At 52.6% G+C, this 21031-nt stretch overlaps 2 protein-coding genes across 9 annotated transcripts; both read left to right on the top strand.

Annotated features, from left to right (window-relative positions):
- Positions 1–200: 200 nt before the first annotated feature.
- PXN (paxillin) lies at positions 201–8756 on the top strand (the record flags this gene model as incomplete). Of its 8 annotated transcripts, XM_080717401.1 has the most annotated exons (12): positions 201–309; positions 399–600; positions 1332–1467; positions 2816–3685; positions 4524–4799; positions 5039–5356; positions 5967–6068; positions 6345–6515; positions 6592–6765; positions 7025–7106; positions 7209–7357; positions 8490–8756. In XM_080717401.1, the coding sequence occupies 12 exons, from the start codon at positions 216–218 to the stop codon at positions 8754–8756; spliced, it is 2841 nt and encodes a 946-aa protein (XP_080573527.1). The 8 variants fall into 8 exon arrangements, with proteins under 8 accessions (XP_080573527.1, XP_080573529.1, XP_080573528.1 ...); XM_080717403.1 differs by lacking the exon at positions 4524–4799 and having other exon boundaries at positions 5039–5350; XM_080717402.1 differs by lacking the exon at positions 4524–4799.
- Positions 8757–15103: 6347 nt separating this feature from the next.
- On the top strand, positions 15104–19783 carry RPLP0 (ribosomal protein lateral stalk subunit P0). The gene is made up of 8 exons (XM_080717311.1): positions 15104–15121; positions 15402–15503; positions 16650–16825; positions 16929–17016; positions 17122–17268; positions 17381–17566; positions 19092–19232; positions 19586–19783. The coding sequence occupies exons 2-8, from the start codon at positions 15450–15452 to the stop codon at positions 19745–19747; spliced, it is 954 nt and encodes a 317-aa protein (XP_080573437.1). The 5' UTR covers positions 15104–15121; positions 15402–15449; the 3' UTR covers positions 19748–19783.
- Positions 19784–21031: the final 1248 nt, after the last annotated feature.

Genomic DNA, 21031 nt, shown 5'->3' with positions numbered 1-21031 from the left:
GGCTGTCCGTGAACCCTGGGTCTCAGCCTCCCAAATGCTGGGATGACAAGCGTGCGGTGTACCGGTGTACCGCCATGCCCAGCTCTGAGAGAGACTTTGTATCTTATGCTCCTTGAGAATTTGAGGGCTGCCAAGCTCACAGTCTTAGCTGTCTTTCCTTTGCTCCTCCCAGCTTCCCCAACAAGCAGAAGTCAGCCGAGCCTTCGCCCACCATCATGAGCTCCTCTCTGGGCAGCAACCTTTCTGAACTTGACCGGCTGCTGCTAGAACTGAACGCTGTGCAGCATAATCCCCCAGGCTTCCCTGCAGGTAGGGCTGGGTCCCCAGGCGTCCCCACTGGCCTCTGGATCCCCAAGGGCTCAACAGCCACGTATCCTTTCTCTCTCCTTCTCCCCAAGATGAGGCCAACTCAAGCCCCCCACTGCCTGGGGCCCTGAGCCCTCACTATGGCATCCCAGAGAATAACAGCCCCCTGGGGGGCAAAGCCGGGCCCCTGACAAAAGAGAAGCCCAAGCGCAACGGGGGCCGAGGCCTGGAGGACGTGCGGCCCAGCGTGGAGAGTCTCTTGGATGAACTGGAGAGCTCCGTGCCCAGCCCCGTGTGAGTATCTCCCCAGGCTAGTGGGGTCCCCCAGCCCTGGTCCCAGTCCCTTCCGTGCCTGTTGTTTGCCAGGCCCTGGGGGTACAGTGGCGAGCCGCCTGATGCCATCCCGGCCAGCCACTGTCAATCAAAAAGTCATGCAGGCAGGCATCGCGCACACAGGGGCCACCCACGGTTTAGTGGCCCTTAGCACCGTCTTTTCAGCCACATGACAGAGCTCAGACCACAGCTTTGCCAGTTACTAGGGGTCAGCTTTGAAGCCTTAGTTTTCCTATCTGTAAAATGGCATAAGCGGGTATGGGATAATGGGATTAGACCATCCTCTGCAGCAGAGGCGAGACCGAGTAAAATATATAAGGTTCTTGGAGTGGTTTCTGCCCCAGAGCCCTTACAGTAGCATTGCTGCTGTAGTGATCTCACACCCACGTTCAGTGTGGGAGAGGAGACCACACAGGAGCTTTCACCCGGGGCAGGGGTGCAGGAGTCTTCCTGAGAGGTGCCATTTAAGCTGTACCATGACCTCCCAAGGCAGCTCACGGCAGAGTGCTGTCCCCTGGCTGACTGCCCTGTCCCAAGGACGAGTCTCCAGGAAAACCCAGGAACTTGGTGGTCTTCCTGGAGTCAGAGGTGTTGAGTCTCCACTGTTAGAGCTGAGCTGTCGACACCCCTCCCCTGCCGTGAAGCCCGTGCTGGCCCCTGGGCTCCTCACTGACACGTTGCCTGCTCTGTAGCCCTGCCATCACTGTGAACCAGGGCGAGATGGGCAGCCCGCAGAGGGTCACCTCCAGCCAGCAGCAGACGCGCATCTCGGCCTCCTCTGCCACCAGGGAGCTGGACGAGCTGATGGCCTCGCTCTCGGATTTCAAGGTGCCCTGCAGCCCCTCAGTCTTCTCTGCCCCTCCATCCTCCCTTTTCTCTGTGTGATAGCCAGACCTTGGCCCTTCAGAGTTTAGGGTCCTGGTCCTGAGTTGGGGACCCTGAAGTTCCCCTAACAGGTCTCGGGGAGGGAAGGCCAGGCAGTCTGTGGGGCTGAGCTGCCAGACAGTGGTAAAGGCGGAGCAGACAGGGAAGTGCTCAGCTGGGCATTCCTTCCCCGTGCTCCCAACCACCCAGGCTGAGGGGATCAGCAGTCTGGGTGTGGGGACAAAGGGCCCTGTGTGGATGGTGGCTCTCAGTGGGGGAGGTGTGCTCTGCTGGGCCATGTGGGACCCAGAATCCCAGGCCTGAGAGGTCACTCGCCCTGAGCCCCATCTCCCACGCTAGCTGTCCTCAACATGTCCTTTTTCTTTCTGCCTCTGGCAATTCAATCTGCAGTCCTCCCTCCCCCAGCCTTCTTCCTTCCTTCCCTCTCCCCCTCCAGGGCCTGGCCACTGGCCTCAGGGTTCCCAGGAGCCTCCTGTCCAGGCCCTGGCTGGTCCTGTGTGCAGTGCGCCTGCCCCCCCACCCCCCTTCGGCCCCGCCAGTCCCGCAAGCCGAGATGTTTTATTTAGAGGATGCAGTGCTGTGACAGGGATTAATATTGACAGAACTCGCCAGTAGTTGCTGACTTCACCTCCATGTGGGTTAGCCGGAGACCTCTGGGGCACGACTTGGGGAATACAAGAAGGGGAGAGATGTCAGCGCTCTCTGGGCCCCGATGGTGCCTCCTGCCTCCCTTTGGGGGCTCACGTCGGGGAGACAGATCCTGGCTGGGGGAGAGGGTTGTGTTGAGCCTTATATGCTGTGGTTCTGCAAGAAGCAGGTGAGCTGGATTCTGACACTGGTCCAAAGGAGACCTGCCCTGGTGCCCATAAGGCTCTGGTTGCTTTCTGTGATAGCTGGGCCCCAGTGACTGGGCTCCTGGAGCCAGGACTTGGGAATGAGGGAAGCTGGGATTGTCTAGGAGGTGTAAGGCCAAGAGTAGTGAGTGCCCGGGGGTGGGGAGGCGTGAGAGGGGGCAAGCAGCTGCCTGTCTCCTTATCGTCCACCTCATCTTACCGTGGCGTGACCCACAGGCATGGAATGGAGGCTGCTTTCTGTTGCCTGTTGCAGGAGGGGTCTGAGTCTTCTTCAAGGATCAGTCCCCGTGCTTCAGCTTTGAGGCCACTGGGTCAGTGTAGATGGTGGCCCTGCGAGCCCCAAAGCCAAGCCACCCCTCCCTGTGAGCATCCTTCCTCACCTCTCCCCATCTCTCTCTCTCTCTCCTCTCCCCTCTCCCTTTGTCTTTCTCCTCCAGACCAGCTCCTCTGCTGTGGTCCTGAGCTCCAGAAGGCTGTTGCCCAGCCCAGCTCCATCCCCACCCTGCGCCCTTCCTCCTCCTTCTCCCCCCATGCTTTCTGTATCCACCACCAGATCCTTTCCCCAGGGCCACGGCCACACCCCAGAGGTGCTCTGTACTGCGGAAGGCAGGCAGGGCCTCGCACCTCCCGAGGCCCCCAGCTGGCTTGGTTTGGCTGGCCTCAGGGTGACCCGTGACACCTGCAACTCCAGGTCTCCCTCTGTGGAAGGTTCACCAGGGCCATTTGGCACAGAGAGCCAGGCTGAAGTTAAGAGGAACCTGTTGGACCCCATGAGTGAGCCCTCTAGGATTCCTCTCAGCCGAGCCACACCCTCCAGCGGGAGCACAGGGTCCCAGGAGTCTGAAGACCCCCAGGGGCCACTGGCCAACACTTTATGTCCAGAGGTGGCCGAGGTTGACACCTGGAAATGGCCTTGGGCTTTGGAGGCAGCCAGGCCTGAGAGTCCCCATGAAGCTGCTCGAAGCTTTCCACAAGGAGCCGAGCCGGCCGTGGTGGCGGTGGACCGGCAGGCCGTCTTCCCAGACACCTGGAGTCTCATGAAGGACTGTGGCCAGCAGGAGAGGGCACAGCCAGAGCCAGGGGTGCCAGGAAGCAGCGGCCCTGCCCCGGTTCCTGAGGGGCAGTTAGGTGGGGAGACGCCCCAGAGGGGAAGCCCCCTGGGGCCAATCCGGGGACCTGAGACCCCAAGGACCTCAGAGGGCAGCACCGAAGCCGTCACCGAGCCCGGAAGGGAACAGCTGGAGCCTCTGCGTGCCATGGCCACGGGCATACCCAGCACCACGGAGAGGATTTCCACCTCTGGCCAGGCAGGCGCCAGCGGCAGCCACTCGGCAGGCCTGCGTGTGGCCACTCCTCACTAACTGCATGCAGCCGCCGCCCCCACGCATGTCTGCCCGGGCTGCAAACGCTAAGGTACCACTTGCCACCTGGCAGCCAGCGCCTGGCAGCGGGCCCTAAGGAGCTGGCGAGCTCCCTGGACCTCCGTGTTTCTTGTAGTGACCACACACCTCCTGCTGTTTTAAGGCTTTCCCCTTTGGATGAGCTGCCCTTGACATTCAGATGTGCAGAATGGCTAAAAGCATGGACTTTGGAAGCATAAAGACCTAGATGCAAACCGCATCACCAACACTCACTACCCGTGTGACCTCGGGCAGCCACAGCCTCAGTCTTCCCATCTTTAAGATGGGGATAATAATAGCCCATGTTCTGCCCAGGTTGTGCAGTGGGTTAAATGAGAGCATTCCTGGAAAGTACGCAGAGTATAGCACATGGTTTCTTGGTCAGCCATGGCTGCCATTACTGTTAGGATTATTTATTCTTGTTTGACTAAAACTTCATGTTCTTTCTCAAAACAAAACAACAAAACAAACACATAGGTTTTGAGGGTGGGAAGGCTGAGGATCCTGGAAGTTGAGGGTCTTGCCCAAGGTCAGGGCTGACCTGGAGGTGCACGCAGGGCCCGAGGCCGCCCTTGTGACCTGTATTCCTGAGTCAGTCCCATCTGCTTCCTGCCTCCATCCCAGCTTGGCGCTTCTGTGGCGGTTGTGTTCTGTCCTCCCCTTCCTGTGGACACCCAAGTGTGGACTGAGCTGCATTGTGCTCAGCCCCGAGTGGGACGGTGACAGCTTCTCCCTCCGCCCCCAGATCCGCTCCGTGATCAGGAGGAGCCGGGAGACGGGCCACGCGCACCCCATGTCCCGGGAGCCCTCCCCTCGCCGCCGGCTCGACCCTGCCACCCTGAGCAGGACCCCATCCCAGGAGCGGCTCATCGCAGAGCTGCAGGGCCGGCTGGGCATCCAGCCGGAGGCAGAGGAGGCGGCGGGGCTCCCAGGGGCCTCCGCCCAGGACTGGCTGACCGAGGGCGTTGTCATCACCGTCCAGCCGCGCGGCAGGCGGGATGGGGGGCAGCTTGTAGAGAAGGTAGAGCCAGGAGCGAGCAGGCTGGGTCCTGCGCCCGGCAGCAGGTTCACATCCCTCCCCAGCTCCAGCCATGGCCAGAGGAGGGACGGGGGGTCATCTGCGTCCCGTGGCCTTGTCACGAGGCCGGCCTTGCCCTTGGTGCCTGAATGGGACACCCAGGGGAGCCTGGAGACACCGCCCCTGTGCCCAGAGCTGGTGGCCTGCCTTCCTCATCTCTCTCCCTCCTTTCTTCTTCCCAGGTTGTCTTCCCTCCCGACTCTCCCATTCCCCTCAGAAGAACCACCTCTGTTCTGGCTTCTCCTTCTTCTATCCCTGTGTTCCGGCATCGCCAGGACGCCTCGGCCAGCAGCTCTTCCCCCCTGCCCAGCCTGCCCTCCCCCAACCCCTCCCGTCCAGAGCTCTCGGCTCATGCCCATGGCTCTCTTGGGGTCCAGAGCGCTGGAGAAGGGCCCTGTGATGAGGCTGGGCAGGGCCCCACCCCTCCCACTCCTGCACCTTGCACCGTGAGGTCTGTGGGCTGCCAGACCGAGGAGGACCCGCTCTTGCCCCCAGTGCAGGCAGGCCTCCCGGGGGCCCGGCACGACCCTGCCCACGCCCTGCCTTAACGCCTCAGCCAGCCCTGCCTCTGAGTGCACGTGCATGAGTGCGTGTGCTTTCCTGCAGACACGCACAGTTTTGCTCTTATATCCACATGCCCAGCACGTTAACCACCACCACCCTTCCTTAGACCTTGACCCTGGACCCTCACTAAGCGGGATGTCTGGGTGCCTCCCCTCAGGCTTCTTGCTTTCTCATGAGGCCTCCCTCTGCCGGCTGCTTGCTACTGCCCCTGTGTGCTGCCATGGGAGGAATCTCACCCCATGGCAGAACCAGAAGCCCAGCTAGCCTTCCAGCCCCAGGCCGGGTGTCTGGCAAGGCCTCTGCGCTCGGCCTCTGTACCTGGCCTCTACCCTCCGCCTCAGGTGTCACCCGCCCCTGTCCTGTGCTGTTGGGTGGCTTGCCTCTCTCTCTGGGGTTTTCTCTACATTTTTTCTCTCCTGGATTTGGTATTGCCAGTGTGTGTGTGTGTGTGGGGGGGGGGGATTCTCTTATCTCCTTCCGAATTCCCTTGTGTGAGATGGTCCAATGATGAGGTCTCTTATTTAACATTTTCTTCTCCTATCTAAGATGCACGGTCTGGAACAGAGAGCGGCTGCAGAGTGGCACTGGGCGGCCGGCCAGCCTCCAAGCGGCAGGCAGAGCAGCCCAGAAGGGCAGGACGAGGGAGGGGTCAGTGCCAGGGCTGGGGCTCAACCCTTGTTTGTCCTGCTCCCCCAGGTTTGGCCACACAGCTGGCCGTGTGAGCCTTTCCTTCCTGCCACTGGGAGCTCCGCAGCCCCCAGGATGGCTGCAGGGGGCACGCTCACATGGCGGCTCTTCAGACCCCTGTATATTGTATTTCTTGCCTCCCCTGGCTCCTCTGCCCAGGAGAGAGGAAAGTTCCCTGGACTGTGAATCTGCAAGATGCTGTAGAAGTCTTGACCAGCCCTTTCTCTGTGTCCATAGTTCATGGCCCAGGGGAAGACCGGGAGCAGCTCCCCCCCTGGAGGCCCCTCGAAGCCCGGGAGCCAGCTAGACAGCATGCTGGGAAGCCTGCAGTCCGACCTGAACAAGCTGGGTGTCGCCACGGTTGCCAAGGGGGTCTGCGGGGCCTGCAAGAAGCCCATCGCTGGGCAGGTGAGGAGCAGGGCAGGTGGGCACGGTGCCCTCTGCTCCTCTCCTCGCCCTAAGCTCCTTCGCACCGCCTGTCCAGGTCGTGACAGCCATGGGGAAGACGTGGCATCCTGAGCACTTTGTCTGCACCCACTGCCAGGAAGAGATCGGATCCCGGAACTTCTTCGAGCGGGACGGACAGCCCTACTGTGAAAAAGACTACCACAACCTCTTTTCCCCGCGCTGCTACTACTGCAACGGTCCCATCCTGGATGTGAGCGCCTGCGAGCCGCACAGCGGGGCGGGGCAGCCGGGATTCTCCTTTATCTGGCCACAGTGGCCTGGTCAGCCTGTTTATCTTCACATGGCGTGTGGCGGCTAGGAAACAAAGGGGCTAAGATTCAAACCCGGGTGTCCCACTGCTGGCGGTGAGGTGGGAGGGCTGCCTGGCCCGTGAGCCTCAGCTGTGGGGTGTTGTGGGGTGTGTTCCCTGGGCGGCAGTTCAGCTTTGACCCCACCCTTTGCTCTCACAGAAAGTGGTGACAGCCCTTGACCGGACGTGGCATCCTGAGCACTTCTTCTGTGCCCAGTGTGGCGCCTTCTTTGGTCCTGAAGGTACGAGGGACTGGGGGACTAACCTGTAGCCTGGGATAGGGGGGCTATGCTGCTGATGGGGTTGGGTGGCCCCACTTCTGGAGATAAACCTCCCGTCTTCAGGGTTCCATGAGAAAGATGGCAAGGCGTACTGCCGGAAGGATTATTTTGACATGTTTGCGCCCAAGTGCGGTGGCTGTGCCCGGGCCATCCTGGAGAACTACATTTCAGCCCTCAACACCCTGTGGCATCCGGAGTGCTTTGTGTGCCGGGTAAGGGGCCCCATTGCTTCAGGGGTGGCGCTGGGAGTGGGGCAGGGCTGTCCTCATGCCCTCTCATGAGCGGTTCTTGTGAGTGAGCAGGAGAGGGGTACTCTTCTTCAAGTCCCCGAGGTTCCTGCATCAGACAAACTGGAAGCAAAGTCTACCCTGGCTACCCTCACCTCAGAGAGAAGGCAGCAGGGGCAAGGTCTGCTGGTCTTGTGTGGAGGCCCTGGGACTGATCACATATGGGAGAATTATGGTTTCCACACTGCACTGTGGGAATTGTGGAGGCCACAGGTGTTATTAGGGGTCCCCAAGGTCTCTCTGATCAAATAAATTTTGGAGAGCTGGGCATGGTGGCACATGCTTGTAATCTCAGTACTTGGGAGGCTGAGCTAGGAGGATTGCAGGTTTGAGGACAGCCTCAGCAAGTAGTGAGACTCATCAATCTAGTGAGACCTTGTCTTAAAATAAATAAAATAAAATAAGCCAGGCATGGTGGCGCATGCTTGCAATCCCTGCACTTGGGAGGCGGAAACAGGAAGATCACGCAGGTTCGATGCCAGCCCTCGCTGGCCTAAGAGACCCTGTTTCCAAATAAAAATATATAAAAAAATAGGTGTCTGGGAGTGTAGCCCGGAGGTAGAAGGGTTTTCAAGAACCCCAGTACCACCAAAAATAAATAAATAAACAAACAAATAAATAAAATAGGGCTCGGGGTGCAGCTCAGAGGTAAAGTATCCCTTGGTTTAGTCCTCATACCAACACACACACACACACACACACACACACACACACACACAAAGTTGAGGAAACACCATTCATTACAGGCCTTCTCAGAGACTTTCATCTCAGCATCCTTCTCCAGATGGGGAGGGAGATGGGGATCTGGGCAAAGTCTGAGCACCAATCCCTTTTTTCAGCACCAGGGTTTCTGGCAGCACCATTACAGTCCCCTGTGTAAGAGCCCAAGAGTCAGCTCTGTATTTGAATTCAGGCTGTGCAGCTTAGATGCTGCATGACCGGCGATTCCCATGGGAGAACTAGAGGGGAGGGGGCGGGCTTAGCCCAGCTAAGTGTGGAGGCCGGGACTGCCCCAGCCGCAAGGGGCCGCCCCTGAGCCCCGGCTTCTGTCTGGCAGGAGTGCTTCACGCCTTTCGTCAACGGCAGCTTCTTCGAGCACGACGGGCAGCCGTACTGCGAGGTGCATTACCACGAGCGGCGCGGCTCGCTGTGCTCCGGCTGCCAGAAGCCCATCACGGGCCGCTGCATCACCGCCATGGCCAAGAAGTTCCACCCCGAGCACTTTGTCTGTGCCTTCTGCCTCAAGCAGCTGAACAAGGGCACCTTCAAGGAGCAGAACGACAAGCCTTACTGCCAGAACTGCTTCCTCAAGCTCTTCTGCTAGGCGCCCTGCCGTCGGCCGCCCCTTCCCCAGCCCCGCGTCCCGGACCGCTACTGTGACCCGGAGACCTCGGTCAGTGGGAGGTGGCACACCCGACGGAAACTGGAACCCTGGTCCTCAGCTGGGGCAGGGTGGGGAGAAAGCTGTGGGGTCCCTCCCGCTTCTCCCCCCACAGAGCCCCTGGGCCTCCCTCCTCCTCCCGTGGCCCTCCCCAGCTGCCTGCTCCTGTCCTCCCAGACGTAGAAGCTTGGGGACACACCACGTGTACCGGATGAACCAGCCTGGCCAGGCCAGCACCCCACACTGGAGCCATCTTGTACTCAGACTTCAGCTGTGGAGCCAGGGCAGGGAGGACAGGCGGGGTCAGATGAGTTTCTGTTTATCCCTAATTTCTCCTGACTTAATCATCCCAAGAGTATTGGGGGACACCCAGCTCCCTCCAGACAATGCCAGCATAAATCCAGGGGTGGACGTGCCCAAGGGCCACGGAAGGTTCTTTGGGCTCCTGCTCTCCAGTCTCCCCAGGCCTGGGCGACTATCCCTTTTCCCCCCGATTACCCCTTTTATAACTGCCCTGGTTCTACTGAGAAAGGCTTTTCCAGCAATAATATTTTATAGCCACTTCCTCCATATTCGGGGACACCCGTGCCTGGACACTGTACCGACTTTGATAGATTTCTACACTGAGGTTTGAATTCATATAGCCTGAGTTACTTTTACTTCTCTCTATAAGATGATTTTGAAGATATTTTAAAGATGTTCCATTTTGTATTCTCCTCCTGGTCCACTGCTGCCGGTCCTATTGGTGACTGTGGCTTTGGTATGGAGTTTTGCTTTGTACTGAGGGCTTGGGGTAGGGAAATCGTTTGTATTTTGTTTTTTCTTAGCACAAGCAGGTGAACTGGGAGCAGCTCTGTGACTGCCCTTTCTGTACCTTCACAGCTCACCAGGACTGTTTTATAAACTGCTGTATTTTGAAACCCCTTCCTTACTGCCCAGGCCAGCAAGCTCTTTCTTAAAACTGGCCTAAGGATGTATGGCCCTTCTGGACCTGGAATTCTGAACCTCATCTGTCCTGTTCCCATGAAAGGAGAAGGGAAAAGTACACTTTGCAGGGGCTGCTTCCTGTCTGAGTAAGCCATTAGGAGCCTCCACTCCCCTATGAACTTTTTGGCAAACCCCTGACATTCTTAGCCTCCTCACCGCTCCTCTGGGGCTTTCTTCTGCCTTCTCAGGAAAAGCTGGTTTCTGATTTTGACCACGAAGACCAGAGACCTTTCTGGTCTTATTGATTCCACTGGGTGTATCACCTCCTCAAACTCCCTGCCCTCCCTGGAGAGCGGCACAGGCTCCTCCCCCTTCCAAGGTGGGAGCACTGCTCAGGAGGTGGGGGGGAAGCCTGGTGTGGTGCCTGGTGGGCAGAGGGACAGAATCCTGCTGCAGCCATGGGAAACCCCAGAGATATCTTTCCCAAGGATGAGACAGGAGCACCAGGCCTGGGGTTCCTAGACAAAGGAAAGGGACCCCGAGGAGTGTACCATGAGGGGGCCAGACCATCCCTCCAGCCTTCCAGCACAGGCTGAGTGTGCTGGGCTCTCAGGAGAGGGCCCTCCTTTGGGGCTGGGCTGGGCGTAGCCAGGTCTGGGGGGGTCAGCCTGGGTTCCCTGCCCTGCAGACCTGCCATCTCCACTCCCACCCACCGGCCTTACTGCTCTGTTTACAGGGACCTGCCCGAGGCCTCTTTCCAAGAGGGACTGGGGTTTCTGGGGTCCACCCTCTGGGTCAATAGTATTTGATCATTTGACTTTGATTTTTTTTTTCTCTGTAAACTTCTAAACTGGCTTTTTCCATTTCAATTCCTGTGATTTATGCCAATAAAGTTTGCCATTATTTTACCTGTGTTAGTGCCATTTCTTGGGGGTCTGCCAACCTAGTGGTCCCTGCAGAGAAACCAAACACTCCTCAGACTCAGAAGGACCACCAGGTGGAGGGAAAGTCATTGATGTACCCCTCCTTAGGCCCAGAGTCCTGGGAATGGGGTCCTGACCTGGGGCTGCAGGTCCTGTTGGCTCCAGCATGAGCCTAGTAGGGGGAGTAGGAAGGTTATTGGGGCCTGCAGGGGGCAGGCCTACCAGGTGCTAAGGGCATCCTCACGTGGGCCTGTGGCTTTCCGCTCACTTACGCGTAGGGAAGGAAGTTTGAGAGAACCTCGTCATCCACAAGGGAACCTCCAGTGGCCACACGAGAGGCCAGGACCTGCCTCTGCCCCTCTGTGCAGACCAGAGATGCTGAGGGTGTGGCCCCTTGCTGGCTGCATGCCTCTGGGCGCCACAGGTGTATCTCTACTGCCTCCTTGTGGTCACGTCTGTACTTGCATGTTTCCTTTTCAGATCCCAGGCCCCCAGGCTGTCTGGGTGGCATTATTCCCCCTTGAATTATAGCCAGAAACCTCATTTAACAGTAAGCTCAGAAATGAACATTACCTTCAACCTCTACCCCAAAATAATGACTTGGTCTATTTTCCCAGTCTGTGTGGGATTCATTTATTTATAGAAATGTGTGTGTTACACTTCGTTGTAATTTGCTTTTGCACTCAACTCTCCTTTGTGTATATTTTCCCCATGTCAGTGAATATAGATTTGCATCATTTTTTAATGGCTTCATGGTATTCTGTTATATTGATGTACTGCAATTAGAGATAATATTTATACTGTCAGAGCCAGGATGTCCTTGGGAATGTACCATGAGACTATGTATATACCTGGAAAAGTGCATTTAGAGAAAACAGACTCCGGGCACGGAAGAGACTGTATAGCATGGACTTTGGACTTGCTCTTAGATTCAAATTCTGAAATTATCATTATCAGCTAACAGCAAATTATTCTATGAGCTTTCTCATGGATAAAAAGGGGACACTAAAAAGCACCTCTGCAGGGGGTTGCTGCATCTAAGACACAAGGTAGCACAATGCTGAGTACGCAGAAATACATTGTCCTTAAAAAGAGATCTTAGCAGTAATTGACTCCAGCAGTTCTCAAATAAGGCTGATCATTAAAGGCATTAGAAAGCTTTAAAAGAAAATATAGGACCCGAGGTATAGCTCAGTGGTAGAACGCTTGCCAAGCGTGCATCGAACCTTGAGTTCAATCCCCAACAACAACACACCCACACAAAAAACTAAAGCACTGGCCAGGGTGGATTGAGGTTCACAGAAGCCTCAGCAATTTAGTGAGACCCTGTTTCTTCTCTCTCTCTCTCTCTCTCTCTCTCTCTCTCTCTCTCTCGCTTGCTCGCTCTCATGATACTAGGGATCAAACCTAGGGGCTTCTATTCTGAGATACATCCCCAGTCCTATTTTAGTTTTTATTTTAAAACAGGGTTTCATTAAGTTGCTGAGGCTGGCTGTGAACCTGCAATCCCCCTGTCTCAGCCTCCCAAGTACTGGGATTACAAGCTTGGGCCACCATGCCTGGCTGACACTGTTTCAAAATAAAAAATAGGAAAGGGCTAGGGGTGTAGCTTAGAATGTAGAATGCCCCAAGGTTCAATCCCCTGTGAATATACATAGGCATATACATGTTCCTTGGGCTGTGGGTGTAGTTTGGTGGTAGAGTATATAAGGCTCTGAATTTGATCCCCGGCACCACAAAAAAATTACGTACACATATCACAATTATTCAAATAAATGTTGAAGGCCGGGCGTGGTGGCGCACGCTTGTAATCCCAGAGCTTGGGAGGCTGAGACAGGAGGATCACACAGGTTCGAGGCCAGTCTTAGCTACTGTCTTGTGGTACCCCCAGTACCACAAGACAAGACAAAACAAAACAAATAAATGTTGAATGAACATATATAATAAAAGAAACTAATATTTTTTTACTTTCTTTTTTGTGATGCTGGGGATTGAACCCAGAAGCATTCTAATTTAAGCTACACCCCCAGCCTGATTTTTTTTTTTTTTTTTTGGTGGTACTGGGGGCAAAACCCAGGGGCTTTTCTACCTCCGGGCTATACTCCCAGACCTATTTTATACTTTATTTGGAAACAAGGTCTCACTAAGTTGCTGAGAGCCTCACTAAGTAGCTGAGGCTGGCTTCGAACCTGCGTGATCTTCCTGTCTCAGCCTCCTAAGCGCTGGGATTAAAAGCATGTGCCACCACGCCTGGCTTAGTCTTTTTATTTTTGAAACAGGGTCTCACTGAGTTGTGAGGGGCCTCACCAAGTTGCTGAGGCTGTCTGAGAACCATGATTCTCTGGTTTCTGCCTCCTGAATGCTGGGATTACAAGTGTGTGCCCTATTTTTTATTCTTTATTTTGAAAAGGATCTCACTGAGTTGCAGAGGGCTTCACTAAATATCTGAGGCTGGCCTTGAACCACGATCCTCTTTTCTCAGTCTCCCAGATGCTGGGATTACAAGTGTGTGCCACCATGCCAGGTTTAGGCTGAGTCATTTTATTTTACTGATTTTTATTTATTATTATTATTAATTTCTTTTTGTGGTACTGGCAACGGAACCCAGGGGCATTCTACCTCCGAGCTACACCCCCTGCCCTATTTTTTATTCTTTATTTTGAAACAGGGTCTCACTGAGTTGCAAAGGGCCTCACTAAGTAGCTGAGGCTGTCCTCGAACCGTGATCCTCCTGACTGGGATTACAAGCGTGTGCCACCACACCCAGCTTGGGCTAGGCTGAGTCATTTTAGAAAGTGAATCCAAGCCGGGTATGGTGGAGCATGCTTGTAATACCAGTACTTGGGAGGCTGAGGAAGGAGGATCACAGGTTCACGGCCAGCCTCAGCAACATCATGAGGCCCTCTGCAACTTAGCAAGACCCTGTTCCAAAATAAAAAAAAGTAAATAAATAAAATAGGGATGTGATGTAGCTCAAAGGAGAATGCTCCTAAATTTAATCCCTAGTACTGAAAAAAAAAAAAAAAAGACAGTCCTCAAGTGGTACGACAAAATTTAGATCCAGGTCATCTGGTGGCAGACCCTTCATTCATTCATTCGTTCATTCAACAAGTACTTATTTCATACCTGCTATATGCCTAGTACAGGAAGCAATCTCTGCCCTGTGGAGCTTGCGTTTCTACAGGGAGAGGCAGACAAAGATTATGCCCTACATTGTATAGTGATTAGAGGGTCTAAGTGCTATGGGGAAAGGAGACACAGTGAGGAGGAGGGGAAATAAGGTGGTGTGTGTGTGTGTGTGTGTGTGTGTGTGGTACTGGGGGTGGAACCTAGAGGCTTTCTACCTCCGGGCTATACTCCCAGACCAATTTTCTATTTTATTTGGAAACAGGGTCTCACTAAGTTGCTGAGAGCCTCACTAAGTAGCTGAGGCTGGCTTCGAACCTGGGCGATCCTCCTGTCTCGCCTCCCAAGCGCGGGGATTACAAGGGTGTGCCACCACGCCTGGCTTTCTTTATTTAATTTTAAATTTTTTTTTTTTTTTTTTTTGCGGTACTGGGGATTCAACCCAGGGTCATTCTACCTCCAAGCTACATTCCCAGCCCCCCCCTTTTTTTCTTTCTTTCTTTCGTTCTTTCATGAAGCCCAGGGGGCATTCGACCTCCAATCTACACCCCTTGCCCTTTTTAAAAATTATTATTCTTTATTTTGAAACAAGGTCTCACTAAGTTATGGAGGACCTCACTAAGTAGCTGAGGCTGACTGCGAACCTTTGATTCTCAGCCTCCGAAGTACTGAGATTACAAGCGTCACTACGGCCGGCTTCACTGGAGAATTTTTAGCAGATGAGGACTTAGATTTTAGAGGATCCCTCTGTTTCGCTATAGGGAGAAGAAAAAAAAAATCAGAGACAAGACTGTTCTTCTTTTTTTTGTGTGTGATACTGGGCTACACTACCAGACCTATTTTCTATTTTACTTGGAAACAGGGTGTCACTAAGTTGCTGAGAGCCTCACTAAGTAGCTGAAGCTGGCTTCGAACCTGCGCGATCCTCCTGTCTCAGCCACCACGCCCAGCTTGACTAGTCTGTTTTTAAGGCATTCTCAATTCGGTTCTCACCTCTTCATCCTACTGTATGGTGTGCTGATGGCGAAGTGGCACAATCGGCTCCTACTCAAAGGCAGCGCCAGTCCAGCAGGGGGCGGAAGCTCCGCGTGAGTTCTTTTGACACAAGGCAATACCTTCTTTAACTACCCTACTTAAACTGGCTTCCTGTTGGCGGGAGTGGCAGTGATATTACCCAATGGCCGACTAGATCAGTTCGTCTTGGCGGGAGGGGCGATGGAACCAGCCAATAGGCAGGACTGCTGGCTTCGGCTTCTGATTGGCTGCTTGGTTTACCTATAAAAGACGCGCGCCGGCGCGCGGGCCTTCTCTGCCCAGGCGTCCTCGTGAGAGGTTGGTTCGCGCGGCGGGTCCGTGCTTGGGAATGGCGGCAGGAAGCGTGGGGCCTTTGGGAGGCCTGCGGGTGGGGGAGGGGTGAGGCACGTTTTGGGGACCACGAGGTCCTGGTCGGTCTCTCCCGGGCTTCTTTGGCAGCTTGTGTCTCGCAGTTTCTGTCGGCGGCCGCCGCAGGCCCGGGCGGCGGTGGCCGGCGCGTGGTCAGCCCCGCTTATGCTCGGTGGACCGAGGCACGGGTGTCGGGGTGGCCGAGACTGAGATCCCTTCCTTCTCTCAGTGACATCGTCTTTAAACCCTGCGTGGCAATCCCTGACGCACCGCCGTGATGCCCAGGGAAGACAGGGCGACCTGGAAGTCCAACTACTTCCTTAAGATCATCGTAAGTGTGGAGTGGGCTGTGGCCGGCCGGCGCGCCCCCTCTGTCCGAGGCGTTCAAGGTAGCTTCCCCCATGCCGCAGGTCAAGTGGCTAACTTTTTGTAGTACACATCATACGAGTTTTTTTTTTTGTGTGTGTGTGTTACTGGGGATTGAACCCAGGGGGCTTCGAGTCACAACTCCAGCCCCATTTTATTTTTTATCTTGAAACAAGGTCACTTAAGTTGCTGAGCCAGACCTCGAATATGCCATCCTGTCTCACCTCCTGGGATTCCGGGGTGTGCTTCGGAGTCTCCTTTTCCTCCATTGCCTACTTGTTCGGGAACATCTGAGACTGGAGTGACTCATTCCAAGGAGCCAAGTTGTTGCACATTTAGGACCTGTTAGTCAAGACACTTAAGTGTTTGACAGCTGCTTTTGAAGGCTTCTGAGTTTTATCTTCTAAATGCTGATTGTGCTGCTCTTTGGGAATTAGGCTCCTTTGTAGAGCTTTGTCTGTACTTTTCCAAGTTTATAATATTCAGACACAAGCCCCTGAACTATACAACAGTAAATACTCACATCCTAGTTTCTACTAGTAGTGTTATATTTGCTTTTCTTATTTTTTGGTGTCGGGGATTGAACTTGTGATCCTGTTTCAGTCTCCCAAGCAAGTGGTGAGATTACAGGCATGCACCCGGTTTAGGGATCTGTCTCTTCACTGGGTCAGCTTATCTGGGAGTTTTTTGTGAATGTAGTCACTTTAGTGAATAAGAAACATGCTGTATAATTAAAAATAAACAATGGAAACTCAAGTACAGATTGAAATTTTTTTTTGCGGTACTGGGGATGGAACCCAGGGGCATTCTAACTTGGAACCACATCTCCAGCTCTTTTTTTTTTAATTATTCTTTATTTTGAAACAAGGTTTCACTGAGTTGCAAAGGGCCTCACTAAGTAGTAGCTGAGAGTGTCCACTATCCTTTTGTCTCAGCCTCCCAAATGCTGGGATTACAAGCATATGCCACCACGCCCAGCCTTTCCCAGTCTTTGAGTGACTTCAAAAGCATAGAAAAAGAAGATGAACTCAGTGCTTGTGGGGTTTGGTTTCTCTTGACTTTTTCCTCTTCCTCCTGCTCAACTTTGTTTCTTTTTGGCCTGCATTTATAGCAACTTCTGGATGATTATCCAAAATGCTTCATTGTGGGGGCAGACAATGTAGGCTCCAAGCAGATGCAGCAGATCCGCATGTCCCTCCGTGGGAAGGCCGTGGTGCTGATGGGCAAGAACACCATGATGCGCAAGGCCATTCGAGGGCATCTGGAGAACAACCCGGCTCTGGAGAAGTCAGTTTGTGCCCTTGCCAGCTTTGTTCTCCTTTCCTGGTGCCCTTCTCTCCTTCTGGAGAAAGGTACTTTCAGCTGATGTTTATTGTGAATTTGTTTGCAGACTGTTGCCTCACATCCGGGGCAATGTGGGCTTTGTGTTCACCAAGGAGGACCTCACTGAGATCAGGGACATGCTGCTGGCCAATAAGGTAAGGGAAGAATCAGGTTGGATAAAGACAACTTGCAGCTTCTTAAAGCCAAATTGGCCATTCTCAGGTTGTGCCAGAGGAGAGACTTGTTCATTGTCTCCTCAGGTGCCAGCTGCTGCCCGTGCAGGTGCCATTGCTCCATGTGAAGTCACTGTGCCAGCCCAGAACACTGGTCTGGGGCCTGAGAAGACCTCCTTCTTCCAAGCTTTAGGCATTACCACTAAAATCTCCAGAGGCACCATTGAAATTCTGGTGAGTGGGACTTGGCTTGCTAGTGCTAGCCAGGCATGTTGTGGCTTCCCTTGAGGCTGTGAGCCTGCTGGATATCTAGGTGTTGACTGGCTTCTGTTGCCTTCTTCCTCAGAGTGATGTGCAGCTGATAAAGACTGGAGACAAAGTGGGAGCCAGCGAAGCCACCCTGCTGAACATGCTGAACATCTCCCCCTTCTCCTTTGGGCTGATCATCCAGCAGGTGTTCGACAATGGCAGCATCTACAACCCCGAAGTGCTGGACATCACAGAGGAAACTCTGCATTCCCGCTTCCTGGAGGTGTGTGCTGCTCAGAGCTTTCCTCAGTTAGTGGTTGGCAGCTTGTCAAGTGCCAGTCTGAGTCCTGTCAGTGCGACCTAGGCTAGCTGTGTAACCAAGCACAGTTGTTCAATCTTTCTATACCCTTGTTTTCTCACCTTTAAAATGGTAATTACTGGCCAGGCATGGAATTTCAGGTTCTAGGCCAGCCTCCACAACTTAGCAAGGCTCTATTTCAAAAGAAAAAGATAAAGTGGGGCTGGGAGTGTAGCTCTGTGGTAGAATGCTCCTGGCATTGAAATCTCCAGTTCCAGAAATAAAATGGCAGTAAGTTTATAGGATTGCTGAAAGGTCTAATAGAGTGGTGAAGGCTTAAAATGCTAGGTATTTAGCAGGGGTATAGGTAGGGTCTGCAACGAGATTTGAATAGAATCAGAAATGAGGACTTGAGCTAGGCATGGTTGCAAATGCTTATAATCCTGGCACATGGCAGACAGGAGGAGGATCATGGTTCTTGGCCAGCCTCAGCTACTTAGGCCCTCCGCTACTTCGTGAGGCCCTGTTTTAAGATAAAAAATAGGGCTGAAAAGAAATGAGGACTTCATATATACTTCTTATGAAGTGTGATTGTCTTTTTTGCCCCGAGGGTTGTTGCCATTAAAATGTTTTAAAGCTGGACATAGCATATACTTGTAATCCCAGTACTTGGGAGTCTTAGACAAGAGGATCAAGGTACAAAGCCAGCCTCTGCAACTTAGCAGTGCCCCCAGCACTAGTGAGACCTTATTTCAAAATAAATAAAATTTGGGTTGGGGGGTGGAATACCTCTAGGTTCCATCCCTAGTACCAAAAAAGAGTAACCTAGAGATGGTTTAAGATAATCAGAAGAGGCTGTATGTAAGTTATATGAAAAAATAAAAGCATTTTATATAAAGAACTTGAACATCCACAGGTTTTGTTGTCTGTGTCCTGGAACTAATCCTCCCTCCATGGACACAGAAGAGGGCTGTATAGCTCTATTTAGGTCTTTTAGAACCTCTCAGGTAGTTAAATTTAACATCTGTAAATAGCTGAAATTTTTTTTATCTTGAACTCAATTGCTATTAATAATAAGTTTTCATAAAATGGCTATTTTTAGGGGGTGGGAGTAGTACTGGGGATTGAACCAAGGGCATTCTGTAAGGTACACTCCCAACCAAATTTTATTTTTTATTTGGAAACAAGTTGCTGAAGCCTCCTTTGAACATGCCTGTCCCAGCCTCCCAAGTGTTCTGGGTTATAGATGTGTCCCCCAATTAAATGGTGGCATTGAGGTAAATGCCATCACTATGGTATATGGAATGTGGTGGAATAAGGACTAAAACATTTCTAAACTGATGGGTCTGAACTGCCCTGCCAAGAGCATTTGGTGTGAGGGGAAATGTCAGTCTTTGAGACTGCGCTACTAACCCAGCAAGTCTAGTCTGCTGTGGGATATTTCTCTCCACATTGAGATTCCTGTCATTTTCTCTAGAGCATTTCACTAAATGCAGTTTTTCCCTTACAGGGTGTCCGCAATGTTGCCAGTGTGTGTCTCCAGATTGGTTACCCAACTGTTGCCTCAGTGCCCCATTCTATCATCAATGGGTACAAGCGGGTCCTGGCTTTGTCTGTGGAGACTGAGTACACCTTCCCACTTGCTGAGAAGGTAAGATTCCACCAGGACCACAGTAGGCCTGAACTGAAAACAGTGTTTTTATAGTCGCATCTTACATAGCAGATATATTTAAGGCTGTACTTTAAAGGTGGGAGCGGAGCAGATGTATTCTCACTTTAGAAATGACAAGTCAACCAGAGGGAGAGAGGGTTGCTCGAAGGCCGATATGTAGTCCCCATCATTAGGCAGTCCCCATCATTAGGCCAGACCCAAGTTCTGCCAGGACCACTTCCTGACAGGAAGGCCTTCACTGGCCTGGTTCTTAAAACTTGAGCTACAAGGTATGGTTGTGGGTAGCGGAGGGGTATGGATGGCCACTTTGACAAACATCTTTTCCCCTTTAGGTCAAGGCCTTCTTGGCTGATCCATCTGCATTTGTGGCTGCTGCCCCTGTGGCTGCTGCCACCACTGCTGCTCCTGCTGCCGCGGCTGCCCCAGCCAAGGCTGAAGCCAAGGAAGAGTCGGAGGAGTCTGATGAGGATATGGGATTTGGTCTCTTCGACTGATCACCGAAAAAGCAAACAGCTCAGCTTTATTTGCAACAAGGAAATAAAGGCTTACTTTGCTTAAAAGTCTGAGTCCTTGATTTTCTATACTGAGTTTTATAGTCCTTTATGCTAGAAACCAAAGCAATATAAAATAGCTTTGTAGTTGGGATTGATACTCAGATGACCTCTTGGAGGTAAAGAGGTCAATGAAACTTATATTTAAAATTTTTTGCAGGTCTGGGGATGGAACCCAGGGGGCCCGATTTTTTATTCTCTATTTTGAAACCAGATCTCACTGAGTTGCAGAGGGCCTCACTAAGCAGCTGAAGCTGTCCGTGAACCTCCGGTGGCCTCTTGAATGCTGGGATGACAAGTGTGCGCCACCATGCCCAACTGAAACTTTTTCTAGCAGTCCTCCCTTAGTACAGGGAATATGTTTAAGGTCCCCAGTTGGATTACTGAAACTATGTATATGCTTCCCTTAGTATTTTTGGTTCCAAGAGCATTATGGATACAAAAATGCCAATGCTCAAGTCCCTTGATTATATATGTAGTTTTGTGTGTGTGGGTACTCAGACCTAGTTTTTTGGAATGGTCCCACTTTGTTGCTGAGAGCCTCACTAGCTGAGGCTGGCTTTGACCCTGTCTTTATTCTCCCAACTACTGAGATTACAAGCATGCCCCACCATGCCCAGCAGATGTAGAGTTTTTTGCAAGTGGCCTATGCATGTTTTTTTTTGACTTTTTAAAAATCTATATTTTAAGTACTTAAAATCTATATTTTGAATGCTGAGAAAAATTGTTTTTTGGTACTGGATATCCAGAATAAGGGGCTTTATTTTTTTATTTAATATATTTTTATTGGTGCATTGTTAAACATCTCAATGGAATACAAGACTTGTGAGGATATACAAGCACACATCCAATTAGCCTTTATCCAATCCCCATCCCATTCCCTCACCATAGGGGGCTTTTGAAAAGTTCTCAGTTGCTGGCCTCAAACCTGTGATCTTCCCAAGTGCTGACTGGGATTACAGGTGTGTTCCATGATGACTGGCTCAAAAAGTGCAAGTTACGTCTGACAATTATTTTGATCTGAAGACTGGTGGATCTGTAGGTGCAGAACCCTTGAATATGGACGAAACCCCCCTCCCCCTTTATGTGTTCTGTCATAAAGACCGGGTACAGTAAGTACTAATAACTGCTGTAAAACGGGGTCATTAAAACCAGGCATGGTGGTACAGGCCTGCAATTCCAATACTTGTTAGGCTAAAACAGGAGGATGGCAGATTTGAGAACAGT

The sequence above is a fragment of the Muscardinus avellanarius genome (genome assembly GCF_963383645.1).
Source record: "Muscardinus avellanarius genome assembly, chromosome: 21".
NCBI classification, from domain to species: Eukaryota; Metazoa; Chordata; class Mammalia; order Rodentia; family Gliridae; genus Muscardinus; species Muscardinus avellanarius.
This window is presented reverse-complemented; position numbering and strand designations above follow the sequence as displayed.

What these genes read in the sequence shown, in the direction of transcription:
- RPLP0 (XM_080717311.1), top strand. Translation starts at nt 15,450, where the DNA reads ATGCCCAGGGAAGACAGGGCGACCTGGAAGTCCAACTACTTCCTTAAG. An exon ending in ACATGCTGCTGGCCAATAAG is followed by an intron (nt 17,017 to 17,121) that starts GTAAGGGAAGAA and finishes TTGTCTCCTCAG; the next exon opens with GTGCCAGCTGCTGCCCGTGC. An exon ending in CCTTCCCACTTGCTGAGAAG is followed by an intron (nt 19,233 to 19,585) that starts GTAAGATTCCAC and finishes TTTCCCCTTTAG; the next exon opens with GTCAAGGCCTTCTTGGCTGA.